This window comes from Oreochromis niloticus, linkage group LG7 (assembly GCF_001858045.2).
Source record: "Oreochromis niloticus isolate F11D_XX linkage group LG7, O_niloticus_UMD_NMBU, whole genome shotgun sequence".
Lineage (NCBI taxonomy): Eukaryota > Metazoa > Chordata > Actinopteri > Cichliformes > Cichlidae > Oreochromis > Oreochromis niloticus.
In genome coordinates, this window is record NC_031972.2 from 61848829 (window position 1) to 61861776 (window position 12948).

The window sequence follows — 12948 nt, forward strand, 5'->3', positions numbered from 1 at the left end:
TCTGGTGGAAACGACTCAGACTGTAGATGATTGCTCATTGAAGTCTGGAGGAGAGGAGAGGTTTACTCAGGGAATAATCACTGTGGGTGTGTAGTGCACTAACACGGCTTTTGTGTCTGTGTGTTTGTGTAATGTCAGGAGCTGCATACACAAACTGTGTCAAACTGTTGGATTTACAGTAGAATTATTTTTGAGGTACTGGTGCAGTTCACAAATGCTCCAGCAGGAGGCATTAAACACTTAGGAATGTTTACAAATGGTTGTCACTGCCCAGTGTGTGGCAGGGCCCTTTCAGAGAAATGTAGTCCTTTAAAACAAAGCCCGTATCAGCTGCATTTTAGAGTGGCATGACACTGTGCAGATGATCCCGCATCAATTAGAAGAGTAATCGTCATGTTTATTGCTTTTGTTTCTCTTTGCAAAACCAGGCGAACCTCCTATTTAAGCAGCTCTTGATTCAATTATTTTTTACTTTTACACATAAACTCATCATAAAACACACCAGTTCTGTGTAAAATTTCATGGCTACTTTGACGCTTCTGTGTTTTTTTTATCTTCATCTGTATTCAAGGTCAGCCTGTCCTCTCAGGCGATCTTTAATTTATTGTAAATCTGCTGTTGTAATATACTTCTAAATGTTAATGCACTGAGTCTGAGATTCAGTTTGCCCAATCAATAGAAGCTTAAATAGCTGCTATGTTTCAGCCAGGACATTCTGTTTTTCTTTCCATGCGCCAACCAGAGCTTCCTGACTGCAGTGTGTGTGTGTGTGTGTGTGTGTGTGTGTGTGTCTTTTCCCGGTCCTGACAAGCATTGTTATAGCCTAAGAGGTCCTTCCCAGACCACTGCGACACTGTTACCTTACAAGTTTAGTTTGAACTGAGAAAAGGAGGAATCAGCCTTGCTGTGTTGGCCTGCTAGACACCAAGGAACCAATGAGCTAAGGAGCCTTCCACTTTGAGGAAGTTTAACAAAGGATGATATTGTGAAAACGTACAGCCCGCCTTTTTGGTTCTCACCTTTGCGAAACCGAGGACATCCCTTCTGCAACAGGATTAAAATGTGTTTGTGCCTTGCTGATTCATCTTTTATCTTTCTCTACAGGATCGTAGGGTAAAGCGCAGCATAGTGTGCTCTCAGAACCTCTTTTTGCGCTGAGATAGGAGTAGGAAGGACAGAAAGTCCTAAACAGAGGTGTACTGGAAAGGTTTACACTTGGGAAGTGCAACATTAGTGTTTCTTTGTAGCACCTTTCCTTTCCTCATCTTTTTTTACACCTCACTCTTGGGCATGAGATGGACTACCTCAGATCCTGTCTGAGACGTGATATATCCTCTGGTAGGTGATTCTCACAGGCTGGACGACACAGTGAGGATGAATACTATCTTTAGCTGAATATATATGTTTAGAGGGACCATTTTGGTTATCATTTTAAAGTAAGAGACACTGGACTGATAATGAAACGACGACGCAAGTACTGGTTTTGGAGCCGGAAAGGTAAAAAGTCAAAGATGTGTCTGCTCTGCTGCTATGGTAAGATTTAGAAACCTCTCATTAGGAATTACACAGCAATGAGTTAGTGTTGTTGAAAAGGGAAGAAAGCTTTCTTCTTCATGCTTTTAAAAAGTCCTGTGTGAATCATTTTCTTACATGTGAAATGTCCTCGATACTCTGTTGTCAGTGTTTAAATGGCCTTTAGCAACTTTTAGTTTTCTAACTGTTAGAGAGATCCCATTTCTAACATTCCCGTCCTCCTGCTGTACTTCAGAGATCTTTGTCGTGCTGCAGTTTCCTCCAATCAAGTGTTTGCTTGTTCTTGCTTATCTTTAAAGAGCCTTGCCTTCTGCAGCACCGCTACTCTAATTGTGTTAGGTTTCGTTAGCAGTCTGCGGTTTACCAACGTGAATGACTGGTAAATTCACACAGGGCGATTACTTGTCATGTACAGTGAGTGCTTAAAATGTTCTTTTTGATTTACTGCGTTGGCCTCCCTGCGGACCTGCCTGCAGCCTCAGAGAAACACAGCAGCATGTGAGGGGAGCATTTAAATCCACCACAGTGGAAAAAACAAAAGTTTTGTTCTCAGAGGCCTGGGAACTGGCTCCCACTCTTAAGACCCTCTTCCAACCACTCTGACCTTTTGGCAACGTCCCTGATGAGCTTTTACAACTGTGTTCATGTAATACAGTGTATGTGTGCTGTAACATTGCAGCCCCTTAAATGCGCACCTTTCTTCGGCTCCTGTGTGTTGTTGAGGGGTTGAGTCACCTTCAGTTAAAAGCAGACCAGGAGAAGTGGTGTGAGACATTCTGCTCTCGTTCACATTGGCAGGAAGGAAAAGGCTGGGAACACCAGCGAGCCCGGCTCCTTTCACCACGCTCATTGTTTTAACGTGGGAGAGAGTCTAAGAAGCAGTGGAGACCCAACTTGTCAGCATTGCTACATGCACAGTTGGATTCATTCTCTATTTTTACTTTAGTGTTCAAAAGAGAGGTTTTAGTTTAGGGAACATTTAAGCATCTCTTTAAAAAAAAAGGTGAATGGTTACTTTAAGTCAAATTAGCTTCTGTAAGCACTGAAGTAGCAGCAAGAACATGACATATTAGTGTATGTGACATATGAAAAGGGTTTGTTTTTTTTAATCATACTAATGTGGGAACAAATGCCCAGTCTATCAGAAGATTCTCTTGATTTAGTGTAGCCATGAAAACTAGAAGAATTATACCAATAATGATAAATAAATTCTGTTATCATGGCATGGACGTGGAATAGGAATGGTATAGACATCCCCTCTTTTATTTTAGGGGTATGTAGCATCATGTTAAGAAATACTTATACCAAGTTCTACAAATAAAACTGAACAACAGTTATAGTCTGTTACTTTTTAAATGCTTACATTCATGAAAGAATGCTCGATGTGTCGGGGTTTGCCTCGAGGCATTTAATCCTGCTCACTGTGTTTTTGTTCAGCTCAAGGCCATGTGTTCACGACGTCCCAGAGGCGATGAAGGGTCTGTGTGTGTGTAAGGCATAATGACCAGCCCCTTAATGGTCCGTGCGACCATTTGTGTGTGTGTGTGTGTGTGTGTGTGTGTGTGTGTGTGTGTGTGTGTGTGTGTGTGTGTGTTCCCAAGGTGACACACTCTTTTAGTTTGTGCTGTAGTGCAGTTGTCGACGTTTTCAAATTAAATTCTTAAATATTGTGTAATTAACACTTACGTCTTTGGAGACTTTACTGGTAGTTGGCGGCTGATTCCTCAATGTTACTTCCTTGTTTTTACGTCGTATTTAAAAAACTTAAACAAGAAAGTAAGTTCTGCGTAGAGGAAGGGCAAAACTTAAGTGTCTGGTAGTCATGTGAAGATGATAATGATGAGCTAAATTTAGCGCCATTGTTTGCTTCACTTGGTGAGAGTCTTGAGAGTGTTGTTGTTAGCCTCTTCTAGGTGCTTCCTGGAAAACTAAATCATTTTTTCTTTCATTTTTTTTCCCTCCTTTATCGCAAACTCTTTCTTCACCCATTGAGCTCTCTGTTCATATTATTAGTTTGACATTAGACGCATGGACATCTTCAGAATTACATGCATTCATCTCAAGTTTTAAACTTTCAAACTTGTCGGTCTCATTTAAATCAGGGTGGGTGTTGGGAAAATCTTCAATCTGTTAATGCAATAGAGGACATTTAGCTCTCAGGTATTTCATTTGCTGAAATGCACATAAACAGGTGTTTCCATTTGAGTCTTTTTTAAATCTATAAGTGGTTTAAAAAATGAAACATTGGAATTTACAGTAACATGATGTTATTTAAGCACAAAAACAGCTGTCAGGCAGGTGTGCAGTCTCGACTGTAACCACCAGGGGGCTTTCTGCCAACAGGCATGTCAGCAGATGTTGGGCAGAAACGCCAAATCAGAGAGGTGTGGGGTGTTATTATCTTGGATTTTAAGATGCTAATCTCAGAATTTGTGAACTGCAGTTAAAAATGTCGGACATACATTTATGATTATGGTTACAAATGAAATTTCACCCTCCCACGCTGTCTGTCATCAGTCAGTATGGAGCACCTGATGAGCCTTGTCAGTTGAATTGTGATTCCCTTGTTAGAGTGTTAAATGGTGCAGAGGGGAACGTAGTAAATCCTGTTAGCCACAATGTGATTTACAAAGCATTCGCTGAATAGTAATTCAAACAGGCAGAGTCGATCGGTGGGTATATATGACAGAATTTCCACACAGCGCTCCTCATGTTTAACCTGTGCCTTTCTTTAAGAGGTCAGTCATCGAGGTGATGTTTGGCTTGATAAACTGGCCTTTTATAAAATCAGTGAATGAGCGTGTATACTTGCACATGTATGCTATCACTGCCGCACTCACAAACATGAAAATAATGAGGCGTTTATCAGTGTTACAGATCCCGTTGAACTCATTTTGTTATACAGCTTGGATTATAATGAGATTTCTTCTGCGTGTTTACTGTGTGGAAAGACGAGATGGATAACGAAAGCATCTTCTCCAGTAAACTAATTGTTTAATCAATTTGATGTTTAGATAAACGCTATAGTCTGGCTGTGTTATTATCTCTTGCACAGCTTTGCTTTAGGGCCGTTGCTTCACAGTCTGCATTGATTTTTAGCTGCTTGTTGGGGTTTTTTGTAGGGGAAGATTGACAGCAGGGATGGCATGATTATAGGAACCAATCCAGGGCAAGTTGTGAGGCGGGGGTGGATGCTGACCCATTGCCTGTCCTCCTTTTGTGACAGATGTGCTCCACTGCTGTAGAGACAAGCTTTTGGTCTGTGTACCTTGTTTGTTGTGTATTTGAAGCTTTTGTTCTTGTGTATGTGTGTCTCTGAATGTGCTCGTGTCTGCAGACCATACCCATCATTTATTATTGACCTTCAACAATGTGCATGGAGGAGGGGAGGCGTGAGTCAATGAAAACAGCAAGAGATCAAATATGTGCATCCCGTGTGTGTGTGTGTGTGTGTGTGTGTGTGTGTGTGTGTGTGTGTGCAAGAAAACAGGCGTGTTGGTAAGTGGTGCAGGTTTAATTAATGATGTGTGTGTGGTAGGCCCGCTTTGTGCTTATAGAGATGTGATGGGTAATGGCCTGGAGCTATGGTGCTCTCCTCCCCTCGCCTTTTCTCCCAGGCCAAAGAGAGATGGATGCAGAGTAACAGAGAGATATATGGAAATGGCAAGAGCAGTGGGAACTGCCAGCTGCAGCCATGAGGAGGGAGAAAAAAGTGTGAAGTGTGTGTGTGTGTGTGTGTGTCTATGTGTGATGAGTGGGAGGAAGGTAGTGAGGCATTAGACAGAAGAAAATGTATGCACATATATTCTCTTGTTACAAGGTAACAAAATGTCACAAAACTGTTGAATTACACAATTTACATTTTAAAAGCCATCTGAATGATAATATTTTACTCCCTTAAAATCTGTTTGAAATGAAGGCAGGTTTTTCATCTTTACACAATTGTCTGCTGAAAAGTGACTGCAGTGCTGATGGGTTGAATGTAGAAAGCACTCATTTAATAGAACAGATAAGCCCTTTACTGTCATTGTATATGTACAACAAAATTGTGATGCAGTTGCTAATCTGTAGAGCCCAAATAGAGGGAAAGAGTCTGCTCTTAAAAGTCAGCTGAAGATATTATTTCGACTAGTGATATTTTCTTTAATAAGAATACTTGATATAAGATGTGCAAAGTGTTTTTGACCTTACATTTTGTGTTGTATTGTCTTTGGATTTGAATAGTAGAAAAGCTTAATTTGGGTGCGTTTAGAGTGTCTGTCTGTCTGTCTGTCTGTCTGTCTGTCTGTCTGTCTGTGTGTGTGTGTGTGTGTGTGTGTGTGTGTGTGTGTGTGAGGCAACTCAGAAGTGATTCTTTAAGCTGTCATCCACAGGGTGTGACAGCTGATTCATCTTTGGCTGCACAGCAGCAAGGGATGGCTTATCTACCACCAAGCAGGGTGTGCTTCACGTATTTGATTGCATTTCTCATACCTGCGGTGTCTCAGAGTTAGAGCATGTCGTTGCATTGATGTGTCCTCCTCCGTGTGTGTGTGTTGTGTGCATGAACCCAATGTAAATAAGACCCATGGATTTGTGTCTCGTCTTATAAGTGTGCATGTTTACCTACGTGACAGTAATTCCTGCACTCAGTGAATATTTAACTAGGTCCATTATTCGGCATCTGAAAAACAAAACTTCTGAAAAGCATCACAATAGAAACAACACACCCTCCTTCGGATAAAAATCAGTGAATGTATTATCTTGTGACAGGTTCGGTTTGTCAGCATTGATTTTTTTTTTTTTTTGCTACACTGGCAGTGTATTTGGGATCATTATCATGCGAAAAATGAAGCCACTGCTAATCAGATGCCTCGTAGATCGTTTTGCATAGATGGTGGATCACAATATGATGGCACATTTATGCAGCTTTAATTCTGTAAATCAATTTTCACAAGCTCCCCAAACCCACTGGCTGAAATACAGCCTAAAACCATGACAGAGCCTGAACCAGTACAACCAGTGTACAATGAGTACACTGGTTGTACAAACACCACCAGACTTATGCTGATCCCTGGTTTTCCTCTAAAGCTATGCCATTAGCAAAAGTCTACATATGCAATACTGCTGAAACTAACAGCTTGTGCAGAGATAATGCAGTGCTAAAGCACTTTGTCCTATATCATTGTGATATAGACATTATAATGGAGTTTTGTTTTGTTTTTGGCCCAGTCTGAAACCACCGAAATGACTTGTACTCTAGCCAACTTTAGCCAACCCCCTTGTACCAGAAACAGTCAGCTGATGTGTTTGTGTGGTTTTGATATTTCCAGAGAAATTATATTGTTGTATCAGCTTTTATAGTATGTGATTTTTATGTAGTTCGCCGCTTGTCATCCATGGACTTTATTAGGTACACCTGTTCAGCTGCTCCCTAACCCTTAGCATGGTAGATAAGCTAGCATAGCATTAGCCATGGATGGAAATCAGACAAAATACTTTTGAACTGTTGTCTGTCAAATCAAAAAACTTACAGACAACTTACAACTCAGGCTATTTAACTTCAAATCTATTCCCTTTTTGTTTAAATAACTCTCCTTGGATTGTCTACATCTTGCACAAAACGCTGCCGCTACGGCCGAAAGTGCTGCATGTCTGTGCTAACCATACAGGAAACCTGAGCCTTGTTTTAAAATACTCGCCGTTTAAATTAAGTACCTTTTTAGATTTGACATTACTGTCCCGTAGCTTTTACTTGTAATTTTTATGGTTCTTAAAATTGGGAGGAAAGACTTCCTTGCCTTTGAATCCGCACGTTTCTTTGTATTTTTGTGTGTGAGAGTACTGATTAAACTGACCTGTAATGGCTTCTGCAGTAAATGGCCAGGCAGTAAACGAGAATACAATTATCTCTGTAGCACCGTGATTTCCTGAATGTGGTTCACGGACACACAGAATCCACAGGAAGCACTACACACTGCGTATATTGAGGTCTGGATGTAGTTATTACTCTCTAGGCCTTTCAGTCACTAATTACTGTGTTGTATAATAAGGCCCGGCCAGACTCGGTGTGTTTTAAGGTGTGTCTGAGACTAACAGCGTGAGCAGGTCATTTCATGGAAATGCTGAAAGTGTTTAATTTCAACGGGTCTTCATGTCAGGCACTGGCTGTGAAGAAATTATACGAGAACTGAAAGAGAAAGACATCGGTAAGAGACACTGGGCAAAGGGAGATGAAAACAGGAGCGGTTAGATGAATAAATGACAGACAGGAGAACAGAAAATGGGTCAGAAGCGCCGAGACTGCCAGTCTGAATTAATAAATACACCAAAAGAAGGAAGCTTACAACAAATACGGAAAAGTGCCCACGGTGCACAATGCTGTACCGTGGGCACTAAACACCCACAGTGCAATATTGTGTGTGCATCATACATTTCTTAATAGGGGGAACTGTCACGAGGAGGAAACTGTTTGTGAAAGCAAACAGTTCTCTATACGTGCGTCTGTAGCACTTAGCATGGCCTGAAGGTCATTTTGTCAGACAGCTATGACATTCTGAGAAGTGTTCTTTCTCAACATGTCAACACTCCAGTCACCCCGACCACAACATATAGCTGTCTGCTCTGCACTTTTCTGTAACTTGTGATGATCAAAGTGACAAGATGTCTAATACTGGCACATATCGTGCATCTGTTTGAGAGAAGCCCACCTCGTGCGATGGAAAGGGTCTGACGTGGTGCAATTACTTTCTTGTTTCACTCTTGGTCTTCAGTTGAAGGTTTTTAATCCTGACGTGGTTCTTTAAGGGTTTGTGATGACATCTGAATTTGTGGGATTCTAAAACCAGCTCAGAACTTTTTTGTGTGAGTGTGTGCATGTCATCAAGCTAAAAAAAACTGTTAGTTCCTCTATTTCAACTTTCACAAGAGGTTGAGGGATAATTTTGTGAGACTGAACTGTAAACATGAAAACCTCCTTCCCTTTACTGTGAACTTTAAGCTTTTAACTCTAAAACTATTCATGTTTCCACTTAAACCCAAATTCCACAAAATCAGTAATAAAAAGGCTTTTTAATGACACTTTCCAAAACTAAAGTTACCTTCATTCTGGTTGGGTTTCACTCTGGAAGAGGTCACAAAATTATGAGTGAACTTGACAATGAAAACCACTGAAATACATTGAGGTATGGCCGCTTTAGCTGTTTGGGTCCCTCTTTCACTGATAATGATACTGGAATAAATAAGTGAGGGGGTTACAAAAAACTAATTATCAGGGGAATTTATAGTTAATAATAAATGTTAGAAGAGCGTGCCAGGTGGACCTTTCATAGCCAGAGTGCGTGTTGATCTCTCAGGTGTACTACTGGACATAAACGACCTTGGTTTTAAAAGCTTTGCGCTGCTTGTGGCTCTGTTTTTTTGAAGTCTTTTAATTCTCTCCAATAGAGTGTGCAATGCTTTTAAAAATATGTAAACGAATGCCTTTGATAAAGCGTTTCTTTTTCTAATCTTTTTGTAACACGCTTCCTCTTGAGGCACCATAGACACTGATTTATTTGACACGTCTATGAACTGAGTCACCCTTATTTTACCTCAAACCTGCATTTTGTGTCTCGCTGTCAGTCTGAAAGCTGCTGAAGTTGACAGCTGGAATTTTTTTAAACCACTATGTCAGGCTTCTACTTTCTTTACACAGAGATCAGTGCTTCTCCTCAGACTGTCTTTCTTTCGCCCTCCACCCAACCCCACCCTCCTCTTTCTTCACGGTGGGGGGTTGTTGCATGTCACGCTCTCCACCTATATTGTGCTATAGCCACCAGCAGCAGGGGCGGCAGATGAGTATGGCCATTGGCTTCTTCCCCTCTCACCGGCCCTCCCCTTACCCGACACAATGGGTTCGCTTGTCCACGCAACACGCACAGGCATATGCAGAAACACATTCACACACACAGAGGGGGCTTTACTCTGGGGCTGAGTATCGCTCCCCCGCCGTATGCTCCGTCTCCGCTGGAATGTGATTACCCTCATTTGCTGTAGAGAAAACGGAGCATGAGGTAAAAGAAGAAGGAAAGCGTCAATAGGTTAGGCTACAGGGTGACTGGGTGTTGAAATGTGTCTGTGTGTGTGTGAGGGAGAGAGAGAGCGCGCGAGAAGGAAGGGAGGATGCAACCGATGCAGTGAGGCAGCAGTTTAACACCAGCCTCAACCTGCTACTGTGAGCGACAGAGCACAGGGAGAGGCACAAGGCACCTTTTTATTCTCACTGGACACAACCTCCTCTAAGGTCAGTGCTTCTCTCTCTCTCTGTCTCTTTTATTTTTACCCTGGTTTACCAAGCAGCACCGGCACCCTGCATCCGTCGAGCTCACACTGTAGGCATAGGGCGGTAGGTTCACAGAGCTGACAGACAAAGTGTGTGTGTGTGTGTGGTTCATGACCACAGAGAGTATGAAATGCTGTTTGCTATTCTGCACACTTACACATTAATCACCTGCTGAGGGTGATGGTTAACAAAGGGAGGAGCACACATCACAAAAGACAAACCTGAGCTCTCACCACAGGATGCGCGTGTGTGTGTGTGTGTGTGTGTGTGTGTGTGTGTATGTGTATGTGTGTGTGTGTGTGTGTGTGTGTCTGTCTGTCTGCGCTATGACCTGTGTTGGCTGGAGAGGACTATTAATTTTCTTTAAGGCAGTGCCAACTGAGCCTCTTTAGACGTACACACACATAAAGACTGTTAAAGTCGGTAAACGCTGCTTCCCATTTGAGCTGTGGGAAAATAGGTGAGGCAGTGTGTGCGTGGATTTTGCTCTGATTTGTAGTCGTCCTGTCATTTCAGCTGTACTCTGATCTCATAAAAATGTATGTAGTCTGAACTGCATGTAGTTCACTCTAAACTTCCTAAAACCACTAAAGACACAATTGCTTTTTAACCAATAAAACTGTTGGACTAAGGATGACACTCATGCTTTGACCTGAGTCGCCTCTCTTCATTCGTGTGCTGGGTGCTATCAGCGTTACTCTTTAGCTAGCTATCTTTACAGTTAAAACGATTAACTCCTCTGAGCATGGCTGCCATTCCAACCAAGAAGTGGCAGGGGGTTGTCAAAGCTTGTGCATTGATTGGGCCGTATACTAGCCAGGCTCTTCAATGTGTCTGTGTGGTCCCAGTAAGAGGGATCCTCCAAGATCCAGGAGTAAATCCAAGAGTTCATTTAATTCGTAACTCTTCTCCCTGTACTTGCATGCTATCTAAAATAGTAGACACATTAAAACAGAGTTAGATCTTAACTCACAGGGAGAACGACTCGTCAAAAGAAGAGAAGAGATATGTAATGTGACCAAAAATAGCACCAAACTGAAGAGAGCATTTTTTTTTTTTTTTTTTTTTTAAGAGAAGTTAAAAAGAGGAAGGAGAATAACGAGCCATGTCACAGTGAATAAAATGTACTCTACAAATATGGCTTACTTTGATCATGTTTGCGTGCCGTGTTTTTTGTCTTGTTCTGGTCTCAAACTAAATGTGCTGTGTCATTGTCCCTGGGATGCAGTGCTACCTCTGCTCTAATAAAGCTGATTGCCTTGTCATTTTATCCTCTTTTTGTGGAGCGGTTTGTCTTTCTGTTAAGACTCTTATGACACAAACCACAAAAGCGTCAGGTTAGGTGTTGTGCTCTTGTGAATGCAGATGAGCAGAAAAGCAGGTGACCGAGCTTATTTGCTCTGTGGGTTTAAAAATGGAGCGTGCAGAATGAGGAAGAAAGAGGACAAAAAATTAGTAGCATAGTCAGCTTGGTTATAGAGGAAGTTTGTCACGGTAAATGTTATTCATTGCTTTCTATCTTTCTGTTTCTGCCTCATTACAGCACCAGCCTTGGCTCTGGGCTCGGCTGCAGGCTTGCTTTCAGGATTGCAGGGGTTTTCTGTGCATTCCAAGTCTGTGCTGGGAATATGGGCTCCGCTGCCAGTCAGAATGGCTCATTCATGCTGAGCACAATGATCCTGTTTGAGGCACAAGTCCTTACCCACACTGTTTGATTGGCAATATATTCAGCATCTATTTACTTCATCCATTATGCATTAAGTCAGATCTGTTTGGCATTAACGATTCTCTCTTGTTTACGCTCTACTTGATGTATAAGAATAAAAAAAGTAAGACAAACAAAGATATTTAATGAAAGAAGAAATTGTTTGGAGTATAGAAGAGAAATGTGCAGATCTATAGACCTGGGCACATTTGTTCCCAAAATATTGGCTAACAAAGAACAAGAAGAAAACTGCTGACGTTAACCTGTCCTACACTTTACTGTAGTATTGCTCTTATTACAGCACATGTGCAACAAGTGTAAAAATTAAACAGCTGATCACAGCTAGGTCACATTGTAATCTGAGGATTTTGTTATTTTCAGATTAAAATGAATCACATCTATTGCATCACTGTGAGAAATAGCTCTGAACTGCTGCTGGCACAAGACCAGCCCCGCCACGACCTTCCAGAAATGCCGTGTGCTGTCGCTCACCTTGTGTACACGGCATCCGTTACAGTCTGTCGCCTCTGACTGCTCGATGCATAACAGGCACATTTCACTGATTTAATCGTCATGAACTGAAGCCAGCATCAGAAGAGCAATAACAACTTAGTCGTTAGCGTCAGTTTGTGGGAATTTCTCACGTGGTTATTTTTGGATCTGGAGCTACAATTAGGTTCAGGAAGTCGTGAGATTTTTGCCAAAGTGGTGTAAATATAAATGGTTATTAATAGAAATCTTTTTTACAAAGGAGCCATTTGCAAGGAATTTAAACAGAGCTGCTTTAGTTGAAAAACTAGTTAAAGGACTCTGCAGCTCAAACATTGAATTCACGCAAATAGTGTATGCAGTAGAGCTGGTTTATTACTTTGTATAGACATTTTTGCCTTTTTATACCCAGGCTGATATGCAGCACACACTCGATCTGTTAGACCCTCAGATCCAGTTGATTTAGGCTTATCATGAAGAGCTTGTCGTGAATAAGCATTGTTGTTCATTTATGAACACACAGGTCTCCCAGGACTCGCTCAGGCGTGGTAATCGGGCAGACAGGCTATTGATTGACACATTTGGGAGGATCTGCCACACCAGCTGTGATCTGTCTTTTTTTTTTTTAAGGTAGACCTGCAGGTCATGTGGATGACGGAGGAGATGACAAGAAGAATGAGGTGACTGTGATGACCAAGATGCTGTGAAAAAAGGCACACAGAGGAAAAGACTGTGGCCTGTTGATGTTATCACAAACTGCAACAGTCAAGCTCTGCCTCAGTTCTCAGTGATTGTAGTGTACACTGCTGTTTGGGTCTCAGCTATGTGCTCTCATAGCCCTCTGATACTAACTTTATTTTTCTTACAAGTATCCCTGGTTGTGGTATAGCTATTTGGATCAGTTGTGGAACTTAGTGTC

At 41.7% G+C, this 12948-nt stretch overlaps 1 protein-coding gene across 6 annotated transcripts in view; it reads left to right on the plus strand.

The window, feature by feature from the left end:
- Positions 1-12948, plus strand: part of fgd4a (FYVE, RhoGEF and PH domain containing 4a) — a 45310-nt gene that overhangs the window by 4762 nt on the left and 27600 nt on the right. For 2 of the 6 annotated variants that reach the window (XM_005471109.4, XM_025909132.1), the window contains exon 1: positions 9427-9796. The exons of 2 other annotated variants lie outside the window; for them this stretch is intronic. Coding sequence is in view for 2 of the 4 variants with exons in the window: in XM_005471108.4 (XP_005471165.1) it covers positions 1458-1533 (76 nt within the window). In the remaining 2 variants the exon portion in view is untranslated. Of the gene's footprint in view, positions 1-890; positions 1339-1376; positions 1534-9426; positions 9797-12948 lie in introns of those variants that run through there. 2 more of the 6 variants (XM_025909131.1, XM_005471108.4) reach the window with 2 other exon arrangements.